The sequence below is a fragment of the Melanerpes formicivorus genome, unplaced genomic scaffold (genome assembly GCF_026170545.1).
Source record: "Melanerpes formicivorus ecotype bairdi unplaced genomic scaffold, bMelFor1.0.p_v2 SCAF_139, whole genome shotgun sequence".
Classification (NCBI taxonomy): Eukaryota; Metazoa; Chordata; class Aves; order Piciformes; family Picidae; genus Melanerpes; species Melanerpes formicivorus.
Genome location: NW_027142491.1, coordinates 902,760 through 928,604, shown reverse-complemented (window position 1 = coordinate 928,604; position 25,845 = coordinate 902,760). Strand labels below are relative to the sequence as shown.

The window sequence follows — 25,845 nt, the reverse complement described above, 5'->3', positions numbered from 1 at the left end:
GCACAAGGACTTCCCTGCTCCTGCTGGCCACACTCTGCCTGCTGCAGGCCAGGATGCCCTTGGCCTTCTTGGCCCCCTGGGCACACTGCTGCCTCCTGTTCAGCTGCTCTCCACCAGCACCCCCAGGTCCCTCTCTGCCTGGCTGCTCTCAGCCACTCTGCCCCCAGAACCAGGTGCTAGAATCAAGCATTGTCCTCAGCAGCCCAGGCAGGACAGGGGACAAGTGGCAAGCAGACCACACAGCAGATGTGATCCTCCCTCAAGCACATCTCCTTCCCTCACCCTGCAGTGGCACCTGGGAAGCAGGGGCTGGAGACAGCACAAGACAGGGCAGGAGAACAGAACTGCTCCAGCCAAGAGCCCTGCACACACCCAGGCCAGGACCAACCACAGGCTCCCAACCATGGCTGGTGAAGGCCAGAGGAGGCAGGTCCCAGTTCCTCTTGGAGCAGTGGGTTTTGCCGCGGGCAGCAGCGGTGCCTCACCTGCTTCGCGGCCGCGGTGTCGAAGGGCTGAGCTGCTGTGCAGCAGGGGAGTCCCTTCATTCTTCTCTTCTGCCAGCCAGAGCAGTGGAAGTGCAGCCTCCTTCCCCTGGTGAAAAGACCTCCAGGGAGGCTGGGATCTGAGCAGAGGTGTCCCAGCTGTTTCCAGCCAGCTGCTCGGAGGTGCTCCAGGGTTGGGGGTGCGAGGTGAGCCCCAGCCACCCCGCTGGACCATCCTCCAGGCTGTCACAGGCGACCAGGCAGGAGGCTTTTTGCTTGGAGCTGCAGAAGCCTGTCAGAGATGGCTTGTTCTGAGTCATTCCCCAAATGCCACTGCCTACAGGAAAGAAGATTATGGCTATGCAGTTCCCACTCAGCCTATTTCACACCAACCAACTCCTCGCCAGGACGCAGCCTGGCTGGCCAAGAGAGCCCGCTCCAGCAGAGCCCTTGGAGAGAGGAGTGAAGGTAGAAACCTGCCTTGAAGTCCACAAAGCAAAGCAAGCTTCACTGGCAGGACAAAGGAAAGCTCTTGGCTCAGCCTCAGCCAGGAGCCTGGGGGAAGGAGAAGGACTCCAAGCTGCCTCTTACTCAATGCTTGCTAAAGAACTGCACCTACTGCAGAAGGCTTCCTGGTGTCTGTCTTTTAATATTCCAGTATAAGGTTAGGTTAGTACAGGATAATCCCTCCTTTGGAAGCACCAATTGAGCAGGGGGAGGAATGGGAGAGGCAGAGCCACTTGCAGCCTGTTGCTGGCAGGACACAAAGGAGCTGCCCCCAGCTGCCACCTCCAGGGCAGGCGTCCGGGCAGACGGTGCCGGTGCCCACAGCACAGGGCAGCATCCCCATCCTCAGCCGGGCTGGCTGCCGAGCTGCACTGCCAGCCTTCCTGCCTCTGTCAGCCTCTGCTTTCCTCTGCTCTGAGGTGGCTCTCTCCAGAGGTCTTCAGGGCCTCCTGGGAGGGCAAGCTGGTTTCTGGGGCAGGCCTCAGGTTGGCTTGCTGGAAGGCACAGGAGTCCAGAAAGACGCTGGGGATGCGGTCGCCGAAGTAGAGCTTGCTGTTGGCAGCTATGGCTTGGTACTTCATCAGCTCCAGGTACTCAGGGGTGAGCTTCAGCTGCAGGAGAGACACACCAGGCACTGTCAAAGGCAACCTGCCAGGCCCCACACACTATCACAGGACATCAGAGGCTGGAAGGGACCTCCAGAGAGCATCCAGCCCAGCCCCCTGCCAGAGCAGGGCACCCAGGGCAGGCTGCACAGGAAGGCATCCAGGAGGGGTTGGAAGCTCTCCAGAGCAGGAGACTCCACAACCTCTCTGGGCAGCCTGCTCCAGGCCTCCAGCAGCCTCACCCCAAAGAAGTTTCTCCTCCTCCCCTTGAGCTGAAACCTTCTCTGGTCCACTTTGCATCCACTGCTCCTTGGCTCCTGGCTGTGCACCACCCACAAGAGCTTGGCCCCCTCCCCTTGCCCCCCAGCCCTCAGCTCTTGACAGACATTGAGCAGATCCCTCTCAGCCTTCTCCTCTCCAGCCTCAGCAGCCCCAGGGCTCTCAGCCTCTCTCCACAGGGCAGATGCTCAGGTCCCCAACTCCTCCTCCTGGCTCTCCCTTGGGCTCTCCCCAGCAGCTCTCTGTCTCTCTGCACCTGGGGAGCCCAGCACTGGGCACAGGATTGCAGCTGTGGTCTGAGCAGGGCAGAGCAGAGGGGGAGCAGAACCTCCCCAGCCCTGCTGGCCACCCTTTGCTTGCTGCCCCCCAGGCCCCCATTGGCTCTCTTGGCCCCCAGGGCACATTGCTGTCCCCTGCAGTCCTTGCTGCCCACCAGCACTCCAAGGTCTTGCTCCATGCAGCTGCTCTGCAGCAGGGCAGCTCCTAACCTGTCCTGGGGCCTGCTGCTGTTCCTGCCCAGATGCAGGAGCCTGCACTTGGCCTTCCTGAGCTCCTTGAGGTTTGCCTGCAGCCAGCTCTCAGCCTCTCCAGCTCTCTTGGGTGGCAGCACACCATTAGATTTCACCTCAGGCAGCTGCTCCCTGGGATGTGTGCTGTTCAAGCCAAGTGTTTGCACACCTGACCCTCATCTACTGGACAGAGGAACAGGGTAAGCAGGTCCCCTTCTGACCAGCTTTCAAGTGCTCACCTTGTTGGAATCAGCCAGCTTCTGAGCAGTGTAGTACTGAGCATCAGCTTTTGCTTTCTCTCTTGCCAGGAAGGCAGCATCTGACACCACAGCAAGGGGGATATAGCAACAAGTGTTAACAAGTGACTGTCTCCATCACACCACCCCTGAGCCTTTGCCCCCTGAGGGTAAGCTGGCACAGTGTGACCATGGCACAGCTTGGCTGGCACTGAATCCCAGAATGAACCAGGTTGGAAAGGACCTTGGAGGTCATCCAGTCCAACCTCTCCCCCAGCACCATCTGATCAACTCAACCATGGCACCAAGGGCCTCATCCAGGCTCTTCCTAAACACCTCCAGGGATGGGGACTCCACCACCTCCCTGGGCAGCACATCCCCAGGGCCAATCTCTCTGCCTGGGAAGAATTTCTTCTTCGCCTCCAGCCTGAACCTCCCCTGGCACAGCTTGAGACTGTGTCCTCTTGTTCTGGTGCTGGGTGCCTGGGAGCAGAGCCCAACCCCCACCTGGCTCCAACCTCCCTGCAGGGAGTTGGAGAGAGCAAGAAGGTCTCCCCTGAGCCTCCTCTTCTCCAGGCTAAGCAACCCCAGCTCCCTCAGCCTCTCCTCACAGGGCTGTGCCCCAGACCCCTCCCCAGCTTTCTTGCCCTTCTCTGGACACCTTCCAGCAGCTCAACCTCTTTCCTGACCTGAGGAGCCCAGAGCTGGACACAGGACTGCAGGTGTGGCCTGAGCAGTGCTGAGCACAGGGCACAAGGACTTCCCTGCTCCTGCTGGCCACACTCTGCCTGCTGCAGGCCAGGATGCCCTTGGCCTTCTTGGCCCCCTGGGCACACTGCTGCCTCCTGTTCAGCTGCTCTCCACCACCACCCCCAGCTCCCTCTCTGCCTGGCTGCTCTCAGCCACTCTGCCCCCAGCCTGTAGCACTGCCTGGGGTTGCTGTGGCCAAAGTGCAGCCCCTGGCACTTGGACTTGTTCAGTGCCATCCTGTTGGCCTCTGCCCATTTGTCCAGCCTGGCAAGGTCCCTCAGCACTGCTGGCTCCTTGCAGAGGTGCCTGCAGAGAGGAGGAATGCCACCCAGTGCCTGTCCAGCAGGGCAGCTCCTAACCTGTCCTGGGGCCTGCTGCTGTTCCTGCCCAGATGCAGGAGCCTGCACTTGGCCTTCCTGAGCTCCATGAGGTTTGCCTGCAGCCAGCTCTCAGCCTGCCACCCCCTTTATGCCCCCTGCAGTCTGGTGATGCCTACAAGCCCAGGTCTGAGGCTCCTGCAGCTGGCAGCACCCCCAGCTGGAGGCTGAGCCCAGCAGCAGTCACCTTCGATCTCCGAGATGCGCTTCTCCGTCTCCTTCTCCATGATCTTCTGCTGGTAGTGGATCCTGGCCACCTGGGCAGCCTTCTCTGCCTCTGCAGGCACACAGCTCAGCTCAGCTCCTCAGAGCTCAGCTCCTCAGAGCACAGCTACCAGCCCCCACCCCCGCCTCCACACTGCCACACAGGGAGCTCGCTCTCTGCTGCTTGGATAGCCTCAGTGCCAGCCTGCAGTGCCAGGGACACAAAGAGGGCAGGGTGCTGATGCTGGCACAGCTGCCACTGGCACCCCCTGCACGAGCCGGAGGCTCCTGGCACATGGACACTTAGCTGTGAGCCCCAGCAGCGATTCTGGCACAGCTGGGGGTGCTTCTGCTGCTGCGGGGCAGGGGAGGATGCAGCGGGGCAGGGAAGGATGCTGAGGGGCAGGAGAGCCTGGTGTGGGGCAGGGGAGGATGCTGCGGGGCAGGGGAGCCTGGTGTGGGGCAGGGGAGGGTGCCGCGGGGCAGGGGAGGGTGCTGAGGGGCAGGGGAGGGTGCCGCGGGGCAGGGGAGGGTGCTGAGGGGCAGGGGAGGGTGCAGCGGGGCAGGGGAGGGTGCTGAGGGGCAGGGGAGGGTGCTGAGGGGCAGGGGAGGGTGCTGAGGGGCAGGAGAGCCTGGTGTGGGGCAGGGGAGGATGCTGCGGGGCAGGGAAGGATGCTGAGGGGCAGGAGAGCCTGGTGTGGGGCAGGGGAGGATGCAGCGGGGCAGGGAAGGATGCTGAGGGGCAGGAGAGCCTGGTGTGGGGCAGGGGAGGATGCAGCGGGGCAGGGAAGGATGCTGAGGGGCAGGAGAGCCTGGTGTGGGGCAGGGGAGGATGCTGCGGGGCAGGGGAGCCTGGTGTGGGGCAGGGGAGGGTGCCGCGGGGCAGGGGAGGGTGCCGCGGGGCAGGGGAGGGTGCAGCGGGGCAGGGGAGGGTGCCGCGGGGCAGGGGAGGGTGCCGCGGGGCAGGGGAGGGTGCCGCGGGGCAGGGGAGGGTGCTGAGGGGCAGGGGAGGATGCAGCGGGGCAGGGGAGGGTGCTGAGGGGCAGGGGAGGGTGCTGCGGGGCGGGGGAGGGTGCCGAGGGGCAGGGGAGGGTGCTGCTAGCAATAGGACCCTGCTGCAGGCCAGAGGAGCCTGCTGCTGGCAATGGGACCCTGCTGCAGGCCAGAGGAGCCTGCTGCTGGCAATAGGACCCCGTTGCAGGCCAGAGGAGCCTGCTGCTGGCAATGGGACCCTGCTGCAGGCCAGAGGAGCCTGCTGCTGGCAATAGGACCCCGTTGCAGGCCAGAGGAGCCTGCTGCTGGCAATAGGACCCCGTTGCAGGCCAGAGGAGCCTGCTGCTGGCAATGGGACCCTGCTGCAGGCCAGAGGAGCCTGCTGCTGGCAATAGGACCTTGCTGCAGGGCAGAGGAGCCTGCTGCTCTGCTGCTGTGGGGAGCCTGGTGGGACACAGCCAGAGCAGCAGACACTGCTGTTTTCTAGGTGGCTCTTGGTCCAGCCTGGCCGTGCCCACTCGTGGGAGCTGTCAGTGAGGGCAGACAAGGGCAGACAACCTTCTGCTCCAGCTGACTGGTGGGTGAGGAATGGAGCTTCAGCCTGAGCCACTCCCCCCCGGAGGACTCCCACCTGGGCACATACCAATGAGGGCTTTCTTCCTGTCTGTCTCTGCCTCCTTCTCTACCACCTTCTGCTTCTGGGCTGCAATCAGCAGCTTGGTCTTCTCAGCTTCCCTGCAGGGGGAGAAACATGGTCAGAAGGGAACTGAGCTGGGTGCAGGAGGTCCTCACAGCCATGAGGAGGAGTTCTGTCTCCAGCTGTGTGAGCCTAAGCCCAGGCAAGAGGTCAAAGGAAGGGATTAATCCCCCTCTGCTTGGCACTAGTGAGGCCACGTCCAGATGCTGCCCACAGTTTGAGGCCCTTAGGAAGAGCAGTCCAGTGAAGGGCTACTGCAGATGTGGGGTGGGAGCCAGGGCATACAAGGAGAGGCTGCAGGAGCTGGGTTTGCTTGCATGGAGATGAGGAGGTGAAGCAGGGACAAAACAGCATCCTGCCCAGCCCCAATGGCTGCTGGAGAGCCTGGGGCCAGGCCCTTCTTGGAGGGACACAATGAGAGCTCCAAGCTGCAGCACAGACAGTCTGGGCCAGCCCTGAGGAAGGAGCCCAGCCCTGTGCCAGTGGTGGAGCTTCCCCAGCTCACATGGACATAGCTCCCAGGGACCTGCTGCAGCTGTGCCACTGGCCCTGCTTTGGAAAAGGGCTTGGACAGGACAGCTCCATGGGGATGTATCAGACTAAAACCCCCTGCAGTTCTCTCAGTTTGCTGGAGGGAAGCTTATGGAGGCACCAAGAGCCCTGAGCCCCAGTTTCAGCCTACAAGTCCTCTGCAGGTTCTCTCTAGGACACTGGTGTCCAGAGCAGGGCCAGGAGGAGGAGCAGAGGGCTGGAGCTGCTCTGCTCTGCAGACAGCCTGAGAGAGTTGGGCTTGTGCAGGCTGGAGAGGAGAAGGCTCCCAGGAGCCCTTCTGGTGGCCTTCCAGGCTCTGCAGGGGGCTGCAAGCAAGCTGGGGAGGGACTTTGGAGGGGGTGAGGGAGGGAGAGGGGTCTGGGACACCTCTGAGGGGGGCAGGAATCAGGCCTGGGAGAGGGAGCCAGCAATGGGCACTGGCAGCCCAGAAGGCCAAGGGCAGCTCAGCTGCCAGTGCCCATTGCCAGAGGTGGAGGGAGAGGATCCTGCCCCTCTGCTCTGGGGTGTGAGGGAGGGATAGGAGTGGGGGGGATGGAGCAAAAGGAGAAGTGGGGAGCTGGAGCTTGGCTGTGAGGAAGAAGTTGTTGGCCAGGGGGGTGGTGAGAGCCTGGCCCAGGCTGCCCAGGGAGGTGGTGGAAGCCTCCTGCCTGGAGGTGTTTGCAGCCAGGCTGGAGGTGGCTGTGAGCAACCTGCTGTGGTGTGAGGTGTCCCTGCCCATGGCAGGGGGTTGGGGCTGCCTGAGCCTTGGGGTCCCTCCCAGCCCTGGCAGGTCTGTGACTCCATGAGTCTCCCCCAAGCACAGGAGCAAAGCCTTGCCATGGGGCTGCTGTCTCTGCTGAGAGGCTTCAAGGTGAAAGAGCTATGGCAGTGGAGAGCACCTGGCCAAGCACACACTGCCTGGAGCCCACCTCTCACCTTCTGAGCCCCAAGTAAGAGCTCTCTGCAGAGCATTCTGCCTGAGTGCTGGCCCTCACCCCCCACCCCTGCTCTGGGCAGCTACTCACATTAACTCAAAGTTCCTCCGGATGGCTTCGGGGATCTTGGGCTTTGTGACACGCACAGCCTGGGGGGAAGGGCAGAGAAGGCAGCTGGAATCAAACAGCCACAGGATCTGCTCTGCCTGGAACAGACCTCCAGGAGCATCAAGTCCTAACACCACCATAGCCACTAAACCATGGCCCAAAGTTCTGGAACACCTCCAGGCTTGGGGACTCCACCACCTCCCTGGGCAGCCTCTGCCAAGCTCTGACCACTCCTGCTGGCAAAAGCCTTTGCCTGGTGTCCAGTCTGAGCCTGCCCTGCTGCAGCCTGAGGCCATTGCCTCTTGTTCAGCCCCTGTGAGAGGAGAGCAGCAGCAACCTCTGCACAGCCTCCTCTCAGGGAGCTGCAGAGAGCAGGGAGCTCTGCCCTCAGCCTCCTCTCCTGCACACTAACCATCCCCAGCTCCTTCAGCCTCTCCTCATCAGATTTCTCCTGCAGGCCCTTCCCAGCTTCCTTGGCCTGCTCTGCCCTGGCTCCAGCACCTCCACCTCTCTCTTGTCTTGAGGAGCCCAACTCTGGGCACAGCACCAAAGAAATTTTTCCTTGTCTCCAACCCAATCCTGCCCTGGCAACAATTTCAGGGCCATTTCCTCTCCTCTGTCACCTGAGTCTAGGGAGAAGGGCCCAACCCCCACCTCAGTCCACCTCCTCTCAGGGAGCTGTAGGGAGCTTCCCCTGAGCCTCCTTTTCTCCAGACTGAACAACCTCAGGCCCATACCAGGACCAGTGCTGCTCAATGGCTGAAGTTGAGCCACCCCCAGCAGGTTTGCAGCTGACACCCAGCTGAGTGCTGTGGTTGTAAGACTGAAGGACCTGGAGGGCATCCAGAGGGACCTGGCCAGGCTGCAGAGCTGGCTGAGGAGAACCTCAGGAGGTGCAGCAAGGCCAAGGGCAAGGTCCTGCACCTAGGTTTGGGCAGCCCTCAGAATCAATCCAGGCTGGGGGGGATGAGACTGAGAGCAGCCCTGCAGAGAAGGCCTTGGGGGTGCTGGGGGGGAGGAGCAGGGCAGGAGCCAGCAATGGGCACTGGCAGCACAGGAGGCCAAGGGCAGCCTGGGCTGCAGCCAAAGCAGTGTGGCCAGAGCTGGAGAGAGGATCCTGCCCCTCTGCTCTGCTCTGGGGAGACCTCACCTGCAGGGCTGGGGCCAGCTGTGGGGCCCTCAGCACAGGAAGGACCTGGAGCTGCTGGAGAGGCTCCAGAAGAGGACCATAAAGATGATGAGACGGATGGAGAACCTGTTATGGGGCCAGGCTGGGAGAGCTGGGGCTGTTCAGCCTGGAGAAGAGAAGGCTCCAGGGAGACTTCACAGCAACATTCCCTTGGCCTATGCCAGGGCACAGTGAGCAGAGCCTGGCCCTGGCCCTTCCTTCCTGCCCCCCAGCCCTCAGCTCTTGACAGACATTGAGCAGATCCCTCTCAGCCTTCTCCTCTCCAGCCTCAGCAGCCCCAGGGCTCTCAGCCTCTCCTCAGCAGCAGTGCTCCAGGCCCTTCAGCAGCCTTGCAGCCCTCCCTTGGCCTCTCCCCAGCAGATCCCTGTCCCTGCTGAGCTGGGGAGCCCAGAGCTGGCTGCAATCTTGCAGCTGGGGCCTCAGCAGGGCAGAGCAGAGCAGAGGGGGAGGAGAAGCTCCCTGGCTCTGCTGGCCACACTCTGCTGAGTGCAGCCCAGGAGCCCCTTGGCCTTCTTGGCCCCCAGGGCACACTGCTGTGCCCTGCAGACCTTGCTGCCCCCCAGCACTCCCAGGTGCTTCTCCTTGGGGCTGCTCTGCAGCAGATCCCCTCCCAGCTGTGCTGCTGCAGGTTATTCTTCCTGCCCAGCTGCAGGGCTCTGCTCTCAGCCTTGCTGAGCCTCAGCAGGTTCCTCCCTGCCCAGCTCTCAGCCTGTCCAAGGCTCTGAATGGCCTCACAGCCCTCAGCTGTCTCAGCCAAGCCTCCATGTTTGGTACCATCAGCAACCCTGCTGAGCAGACTGTCTGTCTGGCCCTTCATCCATGTCATTGATGAAGATGTTGTCCTCCTTGAGCCCCAGGCTGATCATTCTCCCCTTCACCTCACTCCTCTGAGCACCCTGAACTCAGCACCTGACAGCTGCTACAGCTCACACTGCTCCAGGACTTCACCTCTGATTCTGAAGGGTCCAGCAGGACACCCCTGCCAGGCAGCTGTGCTCAGCAGTGCCAGATGTGCTCAGCACCCCTCATGAGCACCCAGCATGGCTGCTCCCAGCATCACTGCTTTCCCAGGGGTTACTGAAGTGGTCAGAGACCTTGCCACGAGTGCTAGGGTCTGTGATCGTGAGGCTTCCTCTGGGCTTCTACAGGCAGCTTCACCTCTTCCATCTCACTAAGAGGGTAGTCTGCAGCAGACCAGGAGAAGGAGAAGGGGAGAGGTTGGACTGGATGATCTTGAAGGGCTTTTCCAGCCTGGTTAATTCTGTGATTCTGTGACATGGACTCCCAGAGCTGGCAGGGCTGGGAGGGACCCCAAGGCTCAGCCAGCGCCAACCCCCTGCCATGGGCAGGGACACCTCACACCACAGCAGCTTGCTCACAGCCACCTCCAGCCTGGCTGCAAACACCTCCAGGCAGGAGGCTTCCACCACCTCCCTGGGCAGCCTGGGCCAGGCTCTCACCACCCTCCTGGCCAACAACTTCTTCCTCACAGCCAAGCTCCAGCTCCCCACTTCTACTCTTGGTCCATCCCCCCAAGTCCTGTCCCTCCCTCACCCCCTCCAAAGTCCCTCCCCAGCTTGCTTGCAGCCCCCTTCAGGTACTGGAAGGCCAATATGGTCCTCCATGCTGGTCTGATTCTTCCCTCTACTGTCTCTTTTCTCAGCTGCTCATCAGCCATCCCAGAGGGAAGCTCCCACACCATGTCAGTCTGTCTCTTGCAGACAGCACAACTCTGCTGCCTCATCTACTCAGTCCTCTCTAGAGAGCCTCTACTCCACCACAGAATCATAGAATGGTCCAGACTGGGAGGGAGCTCCAGAGCCCATCTAGCTCAGCCCCCTGCACTCAGCAGGGACATCCTCCACTGGAGCAGGCTGCCCAGAGCCCTCTCCAGCCTCCCCTGCAATAGCTCCAGGCAGGGAGCCTCAACCACCTCCCTGGGCAACCCCCCTGAAGGGGCTACAAGGAGGCTGCAGAGAGACTGCTCCCAAAGGCCTGCAGGGACAGGAGCAGGGGCAAGGGCTTCAGAGCAGAGCAGAGCAGATTGAGATTGGATGTGAGGAACAAGTTGTGCCCCAGGAGGCTGCTGGAACACTGCAGCAGGCTGCCCAGGGAGGTGGTGGAAGCCTCCTGCCTGGAGGTGTTTGCAGCCAGGCTGGAGGTGGCTGTGAACAACCTGCTGTGGTGTGAGGTGTCCCTGCCCATGGCAGGGGGCTGGCACTGGCTGAGCCTTGGGGCCCCTTCCAGCCCTGCCAGCTCTGTGATTCCCTTCAGTGGACACCTCCAGAGATTTTCATCTCAGCCCTCAAGTCTGTTTTTGCCCAGCTGGCTGCCCTGAACCTCACTGTGCCAAATAAATCCAGCCTGCCACCCAGAGCCCAGCTCAGATCACAGAGGAGCTGCTACCATTAAGTGCAAGCAGAAAATCACTTCAGAGATAAGATCTTCCCCTATCTCTGGCTCAGGCTCAGAAAAGATAAAGATCTCTTTGCTTTTCCAAGCACCTGCAGGCACTCTGCAGGCAGAGTGGAGCACGCTGCCCTGCAGGAGGACCAAACAAACACTCAAGGGAAAATATGGTCTTGATCCTTGCAACATGACATCAAATATCTGCAGCTCTGTGGACTAAAAAGGTCCTCTGCTGTATGCTGCAAGGCTTTCCCCAGGACACTGAGACACCTGGGGGTGTCCAGAGAAGGGCAACAAAGCTGGGGAGGGGTCTGGGGCACAGCCCTGTGAGGAGAGGCTGAGGGAGCTGGGGTTGCTTAGCCTGGAGAAGAGGAGGCTCAGGGGAGACCTTCTTGCTCTCTCCAACTCCCTGCAGGGAGGTTGGAGCCAGGTGGGGGTTGGGCTCTGCTCCCAGGCCCCCGGCACCAGAACAAGAGGACACAGTCTCAAGCTGTGCCAGGGGAGGTTTAGGCTGGAGGTGAGGAGAAAGTTCTTCCCAGCCAGAGAGATTGGCCCTTGGGATGTGCTGCCCAGGGAGGTGGTGGAGTCCCCAGCCCTGGAGGTGTTCAGGAGGGGACTGGATGTGGCCCTAGCAGCCATGGTTTGGCTGTCAGGAGGTGTTGAGTGTTAGGTAATAGTTGGAGCTGATGAGCTCTGAGGTCTTTTCCAGCCTGCTTGATTCTGTGATCTTGATTTCAGTGAAGCCTTTGGCTCAGTCTCCCACAGCATCCTCCCAGCTGCAGTGAGGCAGTGTGCTCTGGGGGCTGGGCAGGGAGGGGGATGGGAGCTGCCTGAAGGACAGAAGTCAGAGAGCTGTGGTCAGTGGGACAGAGTCTGGTTGGAGGCCTGTGTCCAGTGGAGTCCCTCAGGCCTCAGCCCTGGGAGCAGAGCTCTGCAATCTCTTCCTCAGTGACCTGGCTGAGGGCACAGAGGGCACTGGCAGCAGGTTTGCTGCTGGCACCAAGCTGGGAGCAGTGGTGAGAGCCCTCAGGCTGTGCTGCCAGCCAGCCAGAGCTGGGCAGGCTGAGAGCTGGGCAGGGAGCAAGGGAATGAAAGCCAACAAGGGCAAGGGCAGAGCCTGGCAGCTGGGCAAGAACAAGCCCAGGCAGCAGGAGAGGTTGGGCACTGAGCTGCTGGAGAGCAGTGAAGGGGACAAGGAGCTGGGGGTGCTGGGGGGTGGGAGGCTGAGCAGGAGCCAGCAAGGAGCTCTGGTGGCCAAGAAGGCCAAGGGCAGCCTGGGCTGCATGAGAAGGGCTGTGGGCAGCAGGTCAGAGAGGTTCTCCTGCCCCTCTGCTCTGCCCTGCTGAGGCCACAGCTGGAATCTGGTGTCCAGGTCTGGGCCCCTCAGGTCAGGAAGGGCCTGAGGGAAGTGCTGGAGAGAGTCCATGGCAGAGGCACAGAGCTGCTGCAGGCAGGGGAAGGTCTTCCCCAGGAGCAGAGCCTGAGGGAGCTGAGGGCTCTGGAGCTTGGAGAGGAGGAGCCTGAGAGGGGAGCTCCTTGCTGGGGCTAAAGCTGTGCAGGGGCAGTGCCCAGAGGCTGGAGCCAGGCTCTGCTGGGGGCTGCCCAGGGCCAGCACAAGGGGCAGTGGTGGAAGCTGAAGCAGAGGAAGTTGCATGGGAAGAGGAGGGAGAAGTTTTTCCCTGGGAGGGTGCCAGAGGCCTGGAGCAGGCTGCCCAGGGGGGTTGTGGAGTCTCCCTCTGTGGAGAGATTCCAACCCCCCCTGGCTGTGTTGCTGCGTGCCCTGCCCTGGGTGCCCCTGCTCTGGCAGGGCTTGGACTGGGGGAGCTCCCTTCCAGCCCCTCACACTCTGTGACTCTGTAATCAGCTCTGCATTTACAAGTGGTCACTGTGATATAGGTCTTCAGCCTACCAGCCTCAACTCCAGGCTCACCTCTTTCATGTTTGGTGGAAAAGGGAAGCAAGAAACCTCCTCAGTCCAGTGTAGAGGTGAGCAAATTTGAGGTGAAAAAATAAGAGAGGAGTATCTGTTGGGGAGTGAACCTAGCTGGATGGTGAGCAGTGAGCAAACTGAAGGTAGGAGTGGAGAGGAATTTGGCAGGGAATGAACCTACCTGGAGATAGTGAGGGGTGAGCAAGCTCAAGGTGGAATCAAAGAGGAATCTTTGTTAGGGAAGGAACCTACCTGGATGGTGAGGCCTGGTGCCATGGCATTGAGATCCTGCTGCAGGGCCAGCTTCAAATTCTCATCTATCTGGTCTGTGTTTGGAGAACAAGGGAGAAGTCACTTGGCTTCAGCACCTTTTGTCTCACTGCCTATTCTCTCACACTCATGCCAGGCATCCCATCTGACCTTGCAGACCCAGGCATCCCTTTGGGCTCAAAGATGCTTTCTGAGCTCATTCCACAGCCTGCTTCCCTTCCTAGACCCCCCAGAAAATATGGAGAGCCACACAGTGGTGTTTCTAGAAAGGTTCAGCTGGGATCTGAGCTGCAGGGAAGTGGCTTTCAGTGTCTCAGCAACCAAAAGCAGCCAGAGCCTCCAGCAGAAGTCTGTCCCTTTCTAGCTAGAGCCACACTGCCAGCAGTGAGCTCTGCCTTCAGCCCCTGGCCATGCAGCTGCTGCTGAGTGCCTTTTGTCACTGCCAAGCTCCAGGGTTGGTAGTTAAGGAAGGATTAAGGAAGGATCAAGCTGCATGGGCTGCTAGGAGACTCCTCCCTGACTCCTTTCAACCATTACCTCTTCCAAACCCATTTCACCTTTGCCCTGCTTCTCAAGAAGGGAAGTGCTGCCGCTGCTGCTGCTGCTCTGGGGGTAACTACCAAGAAACACAGCTTGCTAAGTCCTCAACCACTGCTAGGCCCTTGTGAAAGTCTACCACACTGCAATGAACTGGAAGCATGAACCCCTTCTGGCCCCCACTTGCTAGTAAGAGCCAGAAGGAAGCTTTCGATGTGCAAAAGAAAGGTGACTTCAGCTCCAGACCTGGGGCCTGAAGGAAGAACCTCAAGTACCAAAGCCACTGCCAGAGTGCAGGCAACGACTCCATGTGCCAGGGCAGGGGTGGGAGGTTTGTGCCTCCAGAAGTCAGCCCCAAGTGGAAAGAAAGAGGCTGACACCAAATTCCCAAGTGCAGATGTGGGAAGGCAAAGCAGCCTAACTGCTGCAGGAGCAAAGCTGCAGAGGAAGCAGCACAGGGCTCCAGGAGCTGGGCTCCAGGCTGCAGCAGGGGCCCTTGGCTCCCAGCAGCCTGCTGGCTGATGTGGGAGGATGAGCCAGGCCCTGCAGGCTGCATCCAGCTGCCAGCCACTTACCAAAGAGCTCAATGTAGACCTCCTGCAGGGTGTGGGCACTGCAGAACTGGTTCAGCTCATGGTGAATCTTGTTGAAGATCAAGGTCTTGTCGTAGTCTGCGGTGTAGTTCCGCACGATGTCGTACACTGGGGGAGGAAGGGAACGACCAGAGGTCACCCACTGCTCCCTGCAGGGCCCCCACACCACACAGCAACAGCCTGCAGCGGCAGGAGAGCACTGCAGCACTGCCATAGGTGCATGGGGGATCCCCAGGACTTGGCTGCTCTGCCCAGCTCTTAGTGAGTGGGAGGCAGGAGAAGAACCTGCAGGTGTGCCCTGCAGCAGCACTGCTGGGATGGTAGAGAAGCACAGAGCTGGCAGGGCTGGGAGGGACCCCAAGGCTCAGCCAGTGCCAGCCTCCTGCCATGGGCAGGGACACCTCACACCACAGCAGCTTGCTCACAGCCACCTCCAGCCTGGCTGCAAACACCTCCAGGCAGGAGGCTTCCACCACCTCCCTGGGCAGCCTGGGCCAGGCTCTCACCACCCTCCTGGCCAACAACTTCTTCCTCACAGCCAAGCTCCAGCTCCCCACTTCTCCTTTTGCTCCATCCCCCCCAGTACTGTCCCTCCCTGACACCCCAGAGCAGAGGGGCAGGATCCTCTCCCTCCACCTCTGCCAATGGGCACTGGCAGCCCAGAAGGCCAAGGGCAGCTCAGCTGCCAGTGCCCATTGCTGGCTCCCTGGCCCAGGCCTGATTCCTGCCCCCCTCAGAGGTGTCCCAGACCCCTCTCCCTCCCTCACCCCCTCCAAAGTCCCTCCCCAGCTTGCCTGCAGCCCCCTGCAGATCCTGGAAGGCCACCAGAAGGTCTCCTGGGAGCCTTCTCCTCTCCAGCCTGCACAAGCCCAACTCTCTCAGGCTGTCTGCAGAGCAGAGCAGCTCCAGCCCTCTGCTCCTCCTCCTGGCCCTGCTCTGGACACCTTCCAGCCCCTCCAGAGCCTTCCTGTGCTGGGGGCTCCAGCACTGGACACAGTTCATGTAACTTTAGAGGGCAGTGTAATTACAGCAAGATCCACTGCATGGCCCTGCTTTACCACCTGCATCAACACAGGAACCAGCAGAGCTTGCCCAGGACCTGGAGAGACACTGCTACAAGGGAGGGAAGCCTCGCTCCCACCATGCCAACCTGAATTCACTCTCAGCAATGCACTAAGCTATGCTGCTGGAAAACTAAACCCAGCTCTCTGAGTCTTTGGTCCAGTAGCTAGAGAAAGATGAAGGCCAAGAGGCTTTACCAGGTGTGATTTGCCTTTTTAGCTGGCCCAGGAGCTGAGCTGGCCAGACCCTGGGGGCTCTCAGTAGTTAATTTAGTCTCACAGGTGGTTTTCCTTTCACAAGACCACAGGCTCAGAGGATGTGAGGGGCTGGGAGGGAGCTCTGGAGAGCTGCCAGCCCAAGCCCCTGCCAGAGCAGCACCATAGAATCCAGCACAGGTCCCACAGGAACACATCCAGACAGGGCTGCAAAGGCTCCAGAGCAGGAGACTCCACAACCTCTCTGGGCAGCCTGCTCCAGGCCTCTGGGACACTTAGAGTGCAGAAGTTCCTCCTCATGGTGAGGTGGAGCCTCCTGTGCCGCAGATTGTATTGCCACTGCCCCTTGTCCTGCAGCAGAAACAGGATTGCTCCAGCATCCATCACTGCCCCTCTGCCAGGGCACTGCTGTGGAGTGGTTCTTCTGTGAAACCCCCCAGATCCTGCAGCTCTCCTGGCTCCAGACCCCACCCCAGGGAGGTTTGGCTTCTTGCTCTGAGTGCTTTCCCATTTTTGGGGTGCCCTGTGCTCCCTGTGGTGTCCTAAGTACAGCTCTTGAGGGCAGTGCTGAGGATCCCCCCTGAGCAGGGACACCACAAAGCCTTTGTCCCCCTCTATCTCCTCCCCATCCCTGGGTCTCCTGGTGGCAGTGCTGACCTCGGTGCTGCCTCACTACAGCCTGAGGCATCAGGGGCTCAAGGCTGCAGACTGATAACTGGATGCTTTCAGAAGCAATCAACCAACCCTGGAGCAGGCAGCCCAGGGGGTGGGGTTCAGTTGCCCTCTCTGGAGACATTCCAAACCCACCTGGATGTGTTCACACAGAATCACAGCATCAAGCAGGCTGGAAAAGACCTCAGAGATCATCAGGTCCAACCTATGACCCTAATCCCTAACACCTCCTGACAGCTCAACCATGGCACCAAGTGCCACATCCAATCCCCTCCTGAACACCTCCAGGGCTGGGGACTCCACCACCTCCCTGGGCAGCACATCCCCAGGGCCAATCTCTCTGGCTGGGAAGAACTTTCTCCTCACCTCCAGCCTGAACCTCCCCTGGCACAGCTTGAGACTGTGTCCTCTTGTTCTGGTGCTGGTTGCCTGGGAGCAGAGCCCAACCCCCACCTGGCTCCAACCTCCCTGCAGGGAGTTGGAGAGAGCAAGAAGGTCTCCCCTGAGCCTCCTCTTCTCCAGGCTAAGCAACCCCAGCTCCCTCAGCCTCTCCTCACAGGGCTGTGCCCCAGACCCCTCCCCAGCTTTGTTGCCCTTCTCTGGACACCTCCAAGTGTCTCAATGTCCTTAAATTGAGTAGCCCAGAACTGGACTCAGGACTCAAGGTGTGGCCTGAGCAGTTCCTGTGTGAGCTGCCCTGGGTGACCCTGCTCTGGCAGGGAGGGGTGAGCAGGATGATCTCTGGAGGTCCCTTCCAGCCCAGAACATTCTGTGATTCTGTCATTCCTCACATCTCTGCCTGCTCAGGGCAGGAGCAGTCCCAGAGCCATTCCTCACATCTCTGCCTGCTCAGGGCAGGAGCAGTCCCAGAGCCATTCCTCACATCTCTGCCTGCTCAGGGCAGGAGCAGTCCCAGAGCCATTCCTCACATCTCTGCCTGCTCAGGGCAGGAGCAGTCCCACAGCTGACCTCTGAGGACCTGTGGCTCGCAGATGAGCTGCAGGGGCTGGTGAAACTAAGTGCTAGGGTGCTAGGAACTATGAGGGTAACAAAAGAGAGGAAGTGGGAGCCTTGCAAAGCAAGAGGGAGGATGAGTGAAGGCAGTGAGATGAGAGAGGAGCAGCCCCAGGAGGGGAGGTACCTGCATGGGGTGCCAGCTTGTTCACCACCTCGATGCGGTCGATGTAGATCATGACGCCGCCGCTGCAGGGGAGGAGGAACAAGGAATTGTTACAGAGAGCCACAGAATGCTAAGGGCTGGAAGGCACCTCCAAAGATCAGCCAGCCTAACCCCTGCCAGAGCAGCATCGCCCTTCAGCCTCCTCCTCTCCAAGCTCCAGAGCCCTCAGCTCCCTCAGGCTCTGCTCCTGAGGAAGATCTTCCCCTGCCTGCAGCAGCTCTGTGCCTCTGCCATGGACTCTCTCCAGCACTTCCCTCAGGCCCTTCCTGACCTGAGGGGCCCAGACCTGGACACAAGATTCCAGCTGTGGCCTCAGCAGGGCAGAGCAGAGGGGCAGGAGAACCTCTCTGACCTGCTGCCCACAGCCCTTCTCATGCAGCCCAGGCTGCCCTTGGCCTTCTTGGCCAGGAAGAGATTGAAGAGCTCTGCTCCCAGGGCTGAGGCCTGAGGGACTCCACTGGACACAGGCCTCCAACCAGACTCTGTCCCACTGACCACAGCTCTCTGACTTCTGTCCTTCAGGCAGCTCCCATCCCCCTCCCTGCCCAGCCCCCAGAGCACACTGCCTCACTGCAGCTGGGAGGATGCTGTGGGTGTCAAATCTTCCCTGAGTTCCAGACAAATCACATCCACTGCCCTGCCAGCATCCATCCCACTGCCTATGGCCTCATCAGAGGCTGTCAGGTTGGTCAGACATGACTGTCTCTTGGTAAATCCTCACTGACTCCTCCTGATGAGCCTCTTGCCCTGGACATGCCTGAGGACAGCACCAAGGATCAGCTGCTCCATGACGTCTCCGGGGCTGGAGGTGAGGCTGCCTGCTCCTCAGTTACCTGGGGAATTGCCTTGGCTCTTGACAGTGCACCACTAAACAAAGTCATCTTTAACCCCTCCTACTAAAACCCACTAAACTTACTCAGAACAGTTCTGAGGTGCAATTAGGAGGCAGCAAACCCCAGCTCCATGCAGGCTGCTCCCTCTCTGCAGGCCCCAGCAAGCCTGCTGAGTGCGTTTGCTGCACCTCACCCCATACTTAGCCACCAAAGGGAAACGGTTTTTCAGCAGGGATGTGGCTGGGAGGCTGCCAGAGGCCTGGAGCAGGCTGCCCAGAGAGGCTGTGGAGTCTCCTGCCCTGGAGCCTTTGCAGCCCTGTCTGGATGTGTTCCTGTGGGACCTGTGCTGGATTCTATGGTGCTGCTCTGGCAGGGTTTGGGCTGGAAGCTCTCCAGAGGTCCCTTCAAGCCTCTCCCATCCTCTGAGCCTGTGCACATGCATGGGAAGGAGTTCTTGCTTCCCCTGGCATTGATGCTCAGAGGGGATTTGCAGGGTCTGGGACAGCCTTCTGATTTCCCCTGGGGTCTTCCCCCACTTCCTCTCACAGACCATTGCTTGCTGCCCTCTGCTTTGTGCTCTTTCTGTCCTGAAGCTTGTGGCTGAGAGAAGTCTTGACCCCAGCAGTGGGTAAGAGTCAATGGGGAGGGCAAAGCCTCCTGCTGGGAGCTGGCTCATCCCAAAAGCAGCTCAAGGAAATGAGCTCTCTAGACTCCTTTGGGAGCATCCAGAGGAGGCCACTGAAATGATCCAAGAGCTGCAAAACCTCTCTGCTGTGAGGGCAGGCTGAGAGAGCTGGGCTTGCTCAGCCTAGAGAAGCCTTTGGAGCAGTCCAGCAGGACTGGGAGGGGGCTACAGCAGAGCTGGAGAGGGACACTTGACAAAGGCTCTCAGGGACAGGACAAGGGGAGATGGCTCCAAGCAGGAGGAAGCTGCCTTTGAATCAAGCATTAGTAGGAAATTCTTCCCCAGGAGGGTGCTGAGGCCCTGGAAGAGGCTGCCCAGAGAAGCTGTGGAGCCTCCAACCCTGGCAGTGTTGAAGGCCAGGCTGGCTGAGGCCTTGAGCAAGCTGTGCTGGTGGGAGGGGTCCCTGCCCATGGCAGGGGGCTGGAGCTGGCTGAGCTTTGAGCTCCCTTCCAAGCCAAACATTCTGTGACTCTGTTAAGTTGGACTGGAAGATCACAGCAACCCCAGGCAGTGCTACAGGCTGGAGGCAGAGTGGCTGAGAGCAGCCAGGCAGAGAGGGACCTGGGGGTGCTGGTGGACAGCAGCTGAACAGGAGGCAGCAGTGTGCCCAGGGGGCCAAGAAGGCCAAAGGCATCCTGGCCTGCAGCAGGAAGAGTGTGGCCAGCAGGAGCAGGGAAGTCCTTCTGCCCTGTGCTCAGCACTGCTGAGGCCACACCTGGAGTCCTGTGTCCAGCTCTGGGCTCCTGAGGTCAGGAAAGAGGTTGAGCTGCTGGAAGGTGTCCAGAGAAGGGCAAGAAAGCTGGGGAGGGGTCTGGGGCACAGCCCTGGGAGGAGAGGCTGAGGGAGCTGGGGTTGCTTAGCCTGGAGAAGAGGAGGCTCAGGGGAGACCTCATTGCTCTCTCCAACTCCCTGCAGGGAGGTTGGAGCCAGCTGGGGGTTGGGCTCTGCTCCCAGGCAGCCAGCACCAGAACAAGAGGACACAGTCTCAAGCTGTGCCAGGGGAGGTTTAGGCTGGAGGTGAGGAGAAAGTTCTTCCCAGGCAGAGAGATTGGCCCTGGGGATGTGCTGCCCAGGGAGGTGGTGGAGTCCCCAGCCCTGGGGGTGTTTAGGAAGAGCCTGGATGAGGCCCTTGGTGCCATGGTTGAGTTGATCAGATGGTGCTGGGGGGTAGGTTGGACTGGATGACCTGAAAGGCCTTTTCCAACCTGGTTAATTGTATTGTATTGTATTGTATTCCATTCTAATTCTATCCTATCCCATTCCATTCCATTCCATTCCTATTCTTTCCCATCCAATCACATCCCTGTGGGGATTTGACCTGCAGGCTCTCAGTCCCCTTTCAGAGACAAGTCAGGTAACAAAGCAGAGTTGGACTTGCCAGCCTCACGGGGTGGGATGAAAGCGTTCTGCTGTCTGCCTGGAAGTGGCAGCTGCCTGTGGCTGCCCTGCCCTTGTAGTCAAGGAAGCAGGGCTGGCTCTGGGCAGGACAAGAGTGTTCCTTTGTGGGTTTGGTTGTGGAAAGGAGCTCATTAGCACAGCTGCAGCTTTTGTGTCTCTGCCCACAGGTCACCTCAGCTCTTTGGGGGATACACAAATCCCCTCAGATGTGTTCATGAAGCGTCTCCAATGTCTGCAGTCACCACAGTGGGGTCTGTGCCTCACAGACCTGGGATCCTGTGATCTGCCCTGCCCAGCACAGGGCTGGCAGGACAACAGCAGATGACACCTGAGAGCAGCAGAGCAGCTGCAGACACCAGCCCCAGGGATGGGAGCTGCCTGAAGGACAGAAGTCAGAGAGCTGTGGTCAGTGGGACAGAGTCTGGTTGGAGGCCTGTGTCCAGTGGAGTCCCTCAGGCCTCAGCCCTGGGAGCAGAGCTCTGCAATCTCTTCCTCAGTGACCTGGCTGAGGGCACAGAGGGCACTGGCAGCAGGTTTGCTGCTGGCACCCAGCTGGGAGCAGTGGTGAGAGCCCTCAGGCTGTGCTGCCAGCCAGCCAGAGCTGGGCAGGCTGAGAGCTGGGCAGGGAGCAAGGGAATGAAAGCCAACAAGGGCAAGGGCAGAGCCTGGCAGCTGGGCAAGAACAAGCCCAGGCAGCAGGAGAGGTTGGGCACTGAGCTGCTGGAGAGCAGTGAAGGGGACAAGGAGCTGGGGGTGCTGGGGGGTGGGAGGCTGAGCAGGAGCCAGCAAGGAGCTCTGGTGGCCAAGAAGGCCAAGGGCAGCCTGGGCTGCATGAGAAGGGCTGTGGGCAGCAGGTCAGAGAGGCAGTGAGCACAAACTGGGATCCAGGAGGTTTCACCTCAACACCAGGGAAAATTTCTTCCCTGGGAGGGTGCCAGAGGCCTGGAGCAGGCTGCCCAGGGGGGCTGTGGAGTCTCCCTCTGTGGAGAGATTCCAACCCCCCCTGGCTGTGTTGCTGTGTGCCCTGCCCTGACAGGGGGGTTGGACTGGATGATCTCCAGAGATTCCTTCCAGCCCCTGACACTCTGTGCTGCTCCAGACACCTCATTAGAAGCAGCCTGTAGGCAACTGTCTCCCCCAGAGGCTGCAGGGGGAGCAGAGGAAAGAGGGAATTAGGGGCAGGGCTTAATCCCAGCCTGTTCTGCTCTTCCTGCTGTGGCTTTTAGCAGCTCATAGCCACCCCTGGGTACCTGTGAGGCTGGGGAAGAGCACAAACTCCCCAAACCCTTCATTTGCAACAGCTCCTCAGTCCCTCAGAGCATATTTCAAGCTCAGCACTCCTGCAAGCTCCTCCTCAGGGCAAAGGCAAATTACAAAGCAGCAGCAAGTGTTCAGAGACAAGTGGTTCCCAGGAGCAGGCCTCCTACCTCTCCCAACCCTCTCTGCTGGTTTCACTCAAACACACTGCCCTGGACAAACTCAGTTTCCTCCTCTGGCAGCTGAAAGGTCAAGCCTACAGCAACCCCACCCCCACAGCCCCATCTCCCCTCTTTGGTCTGCAGCCCTGCCTGGCCATGGCAAGCTGGGAGCTAAAATCCTCCCCCAGCCCGGCACTTGCTAGCCTCCATGCCTCAGTTCCCCCAGCTCAGCTCCCTCTCCCCAGGAATGGAATGGAGTGGAATGGAATGGAATAGACCAGGTTGGAAAAGACCTTGGAGATCATCAGGTCCAACCTATCCTCCAGCACCATCTGATCAACTAAACCATGGCACCAAGAGCCACATCCAGGCTCTTCCTAAACACCTCCAGGGCTGGGGACTCCACCACCTCCCTGGGCAGCACATCCCCAGGGCCAATCTCTCTCTCTGGGAAGAACTTTCTCCTCACCTCCAGCCTGAACCTCCCCTGACACAGCTTGAGACTGTGTCCTCTTGTTCTGCTGCTGGCTGCCTGGGAGCAGAGCCCAACCCCCACCTGGCTCCAACCTCCCTGCAGGGAGTTGCAGAGAGCAATGAGGTCTCCCCTGAGCCTCCTCTGCTCCAGGCTAAGCAACCCCAGCTCCCTCAGCCTCTCCTCCCAGGGCTGTGCCCCAGACCCCTCCCCAGCTTTCTTGCCCTTCTCTGGACACCTTCCAGCAGCTCAACCTCTTTCCTGACCTGAGGAGCCCAGAGCTGGACACAGGACTCAAGGTGTGGCCTCAGCAATGCTGAGCACAGGGCACAAGGACTTCCCTGCTCCTGCTGGCCACACTCTGCCTGCTGCAGGCCAGGATGCCCTTGGCCTTCTTGGCCCCCTGGGCACACTGCTGCCTCCTGTTCAGCTGCTCTCCACCACCACCCCCAGGTCCCTCTCTGCCTGGCTGCTCTCCAGTCTGGAGAAGAGGAGGCTGAGGGCAGAGCTCCCTGCTCTCTGCAGCTCCCTGAGAGGAGGCTGTGCAGAGGTTGCTGCTGCTCTCCTCTCACAGGGGCTGAACAAGAGGCAATGGCCTCAGGCTGCAGCAGGGCAGGCTCAGACTGGACACCAGGCAAAGGCTTTTGCCAGCAGGAGTGGTCAGAGCTTGGCAGAGGCTGCCCAGGGAGGTGGTGGAGTCCCCAGGCCTGGAGGTGTTTCAGGGTGGTTTGGCTGTGGTGCTTGGGGCTGTGGGTTAGGGGTGAGCCTTGCAGGGTAGGGTCAGGGGTTGGGGTTGGTGATCCTGAGGGGCTTTGCCTCCCAGGATGTCTCTGGGGTTCTAGATCCCCTGGTGAGGAACCAGAACAGAGCCCATGGGCATCTGAGCCAAACACAGCACTCAGCCACAGCCCTCAGCACCTCACAAGCAAGGTAGGCCAGCATCTCACCCCCAGAGGACTGCCCCCCACAGCACCCCAGCCAAGGATCTCAACCTGCCTGGGCCAGCAGAGTGGCCATCAGGGGATGGCAGCAGTCCTGCTGGCCAAACAACAGCCCTGAGGAGACAGCTGTCCCTCAGGGCTGAGACAGGCTGCTCACCCCTTTCCCCCTGAGGGCTGAGAGTTGACCAAAGCCTACAAAGCACCCACCCTGTGTTTACCATCCAGCCCCCCAGCTGCTGCAGCCATCCTCACTTCACACTCTGCACCGAGCCCTGAGCACCCTGCTGCAGCCAGCCCTGCAACCACACTGAGCTGCACCACACTCTGAGCCCCTCAGCCAGGGCCTCCTCTCCAACAGCCTGCTCCAGGGGGTGTGAGCAAACCCTCATGGTCCTGCACCCTCCTGGCAGCTCAGGGCCAAGCACACACCCTGCTGGCCTGCAGCTGGGCAAACCCTCTCACCACCTGCAGCTCCTTTACTTCTGTCCCTCTCACTCCCAGGCTGCCTCAGGGCTCTTCATAGCTCAAGCAGCCACTGACAGCCACCTCCAGCCTGGCTGCAAACACCTCCAGCCAGGAGGCTTCCACCACCTCCCTGGGCAGCCTGGGCCAGGCTCTCACCACCCTCCTGGCCAACAACTTCTTCCTCACAGCCAAGCTCCAGCTCCCCACTTCTCCTTTTGCTCCATCCCCTCCACTCCTATCCCTCCCTCACCTCCTCCAAAGTCCCTCCCCAGCTTGCTTGCAGCCCCCTGCAGATCCTGGAAGGCCACCAGAAGGGCTCCTGGGAGCCTTCTCCTCTCCAGCCTGCACAAGCCCAACTCTCTCAGGCTGTCTGCAGAGCAGAGCAGCTCCAGCCCTCTGCTCCTCCTCCTGGCCCTGCTCTGGACACCTTCCAGCCCCTCCAGAGCCTTCCTGTGCTGGGGGCTCCAGCACTGGCCCCAGAGCTGCAGCTGTGGGCTCAGCAGAGTGGAGCAGAGGGGCAGAATCCCCTCCCTGGCCCTGCTGGCCACACTTCTCTTGCTGCAGCCCAGGCTCTGCTTGGCTCTCTGGGCTGCAAGTGCTCCCTGCTGGCTCCTGCTGAGCTTCTCCCAGATGTGAAGCTGCTCCTTTTGGAAGCCTCCACAGCAGTCAGTGTGGGCAGTGCAGGATCTCTCCCAGCTGAAGGCAGTGTTTGCTGTCACTGCACCACAAAGGTGCCCATGGCATTCTGCCAGGCTGACAAGCAGGGATTTGTCCAGGGCAGCATTCCTGCAGTGCTCTCTTTGCAGCCCTGCCAACAATCTGCAGCAGCAGCAGAGGACAAACTCCTGCATCTCTGCAAACAAACATCTTGTGCTTGGCCAGTGCTGCTGCTCACAGCCTTAACCCTGGCTGCTGACTGCTCCTTGGCACTGCATGAAGCTGCACACTGTTGATGTTTCCCCAGCCCAGTCTGTCAGGGAAGAATGCTGCCTGGCAGGGTCTCCAACAAGTGTCTGCATGGCAGAGTCTCCAACTCAGTTATTGGATTCCACCATTAACCACAGACTCACAGCATGCTTTGGCCTGGGCCTTAGAGATCACCTAGTTACAATCCCCCTGCCACAGGCAGGGACCCCTCCCCCCAGCCCAGGCTGCTCCAGGCCTCATCCAGCCTGGCCTGCAACCCCTCCAGGCAGGAGGCAGCCACAGCCTCCCTGGGCAGCCTGTGCCAGGCTCTCCCCAGCCTCACTCTCAACAATTTCTTCCTCCTCTCCCAGCTCAAAGCCATTGTCCCTGGGCCTGGCACTCCCAGCCCTTGTCCAAAGTCCCTCCCCAGCTCTCCTGGAGCCCTTCAGCTCCTGCAAGGCTGCTCTGAGGTCTGCCTGCAGCCTTCTCTTCTCCAGGCTGCACAGCCCCAGCTCTCCCAGCCTGGCCCCACAGGGGAGGTTCTGCAGCCTCTGCTCATCTCTGTGGCCTCCTCTGGAGCCTCTCCAGCAGCTCCAGGTCCTTCTTGTGCTGGGGGCCCCAGAGCTGGAGGCAGTGCTGCAGGTGGGCTCTGAGCAGAGCAGAGGGGCAGAATCCCCTCCCTGTGCTGCTGCTCTCCCTGCTCTGGCTGCAGCTCAGCACTCAGCTGGCTCTGGGCTGCCAGGGACCACTGCTGGCTCCTGGGGACCTTGTCACTACCTGACACCCCCAAGGCCTTCTCCTGCAGGCTGCTCTCAGCCTCTCCTCACCCAGCCTGGATCTGTGCTGGGGAGTGCCCTGAGTCAGCTGCAGGACCTTGCCCTTGGCCTTGTTGAGCCTCCTGAGGTTGGCTTGGGCCCAGCTCTGCAGCCTGCCCAGGTGCCTCTGGATGGATCCTTCCCTCCAGGTTCCACATCACATAAGGAGAAAATTCTTCACTTGGAGGGTGGCAGAGGCCTGGAGCAGGCTGCCCAGACAGGTTGTGGAGTCTCCTGCTCTGGAGGTATTGCAAACCTGCCTGGACAAGGTCCTGTATGATTTCCTCTGGGTGACCTTGCTCCAGCAGCAGGGTTGGACTTGGGCTCCTCAGGTCCCTTCCAACCTCTACCATGCTGGGGCTGGGTGAAAGCTGAGTAACAAACAGCAGTTCCAAGAGTCTCTGAAGCAGTCCCAACCACTGCTGATCTGGGAGCTTCCCTACCTTTGTTGCAGGCTAACTGAAGGTGAGTTTAGCAGTACAGCTCAGAAATGAAGAGGAGCTGCAGCCCTGCCTGTTGGGAGAAGACTCTGCAGTGCTACCCAGCCTGGTGCTGAGGGAGCCTCAGGGCCACTGCCCATGGCACCAACAGGACTGGGCCCAGTGCTGAGCCCTGAAGAACTTGATGGATGGATGGACAAGG

General features: G+C 60.3%; 1 protein-coding gene across 1 annotated transcript in view; it reads right to left on the bottom strand.

The window, feature by feature from the left end:
- Window positions 1–1,111: 1,111 nt before the first annotated feature.
- Window positions 1,112–25,845, bottom strand: part of ERLIN1 (ER lipid raft associated 1) — a 36,843-nt gene continuing 12,109 nt past the window's right edge. Inside the window, exons 5-12 of the mRNA XM_068168495.1 lie at window positions 17,232–17,293; window positions 14,124–14,249; window positions 12,994–13,067; window positions 7,196–7,254; window positions 5,586–5,677; window positions 3,933–4,022; window positions 2,622–2,701; window positions 1,112–1,600 (exon numbers count right to left, since the gene is read on the bottom strand). Coding sequence (XP_068024596.1) covers window positions 1,382–1,600; window positions 2,622–2,701; window positions 3,933–4,022; window positions 5,586–5,677; window positions 7,196–7,254; window positions 12,994–13,067; window positions 14,124–14,249; window positions 17,232–17,293 — 802 coding nt within the window. The 3' untranslated portion in view covers window positions 1,112–1,381. The remainder of the gene's footprint in view (window positions 1,601–2,621; window positions 2,702–3,932; window positions 4,023–5,585; window positions 5,678–7,195; window positions 7,255–12,993; window positions 13,068–14,123; window positions 14,250–17,231; window positions 17,294–25,845) is intronic.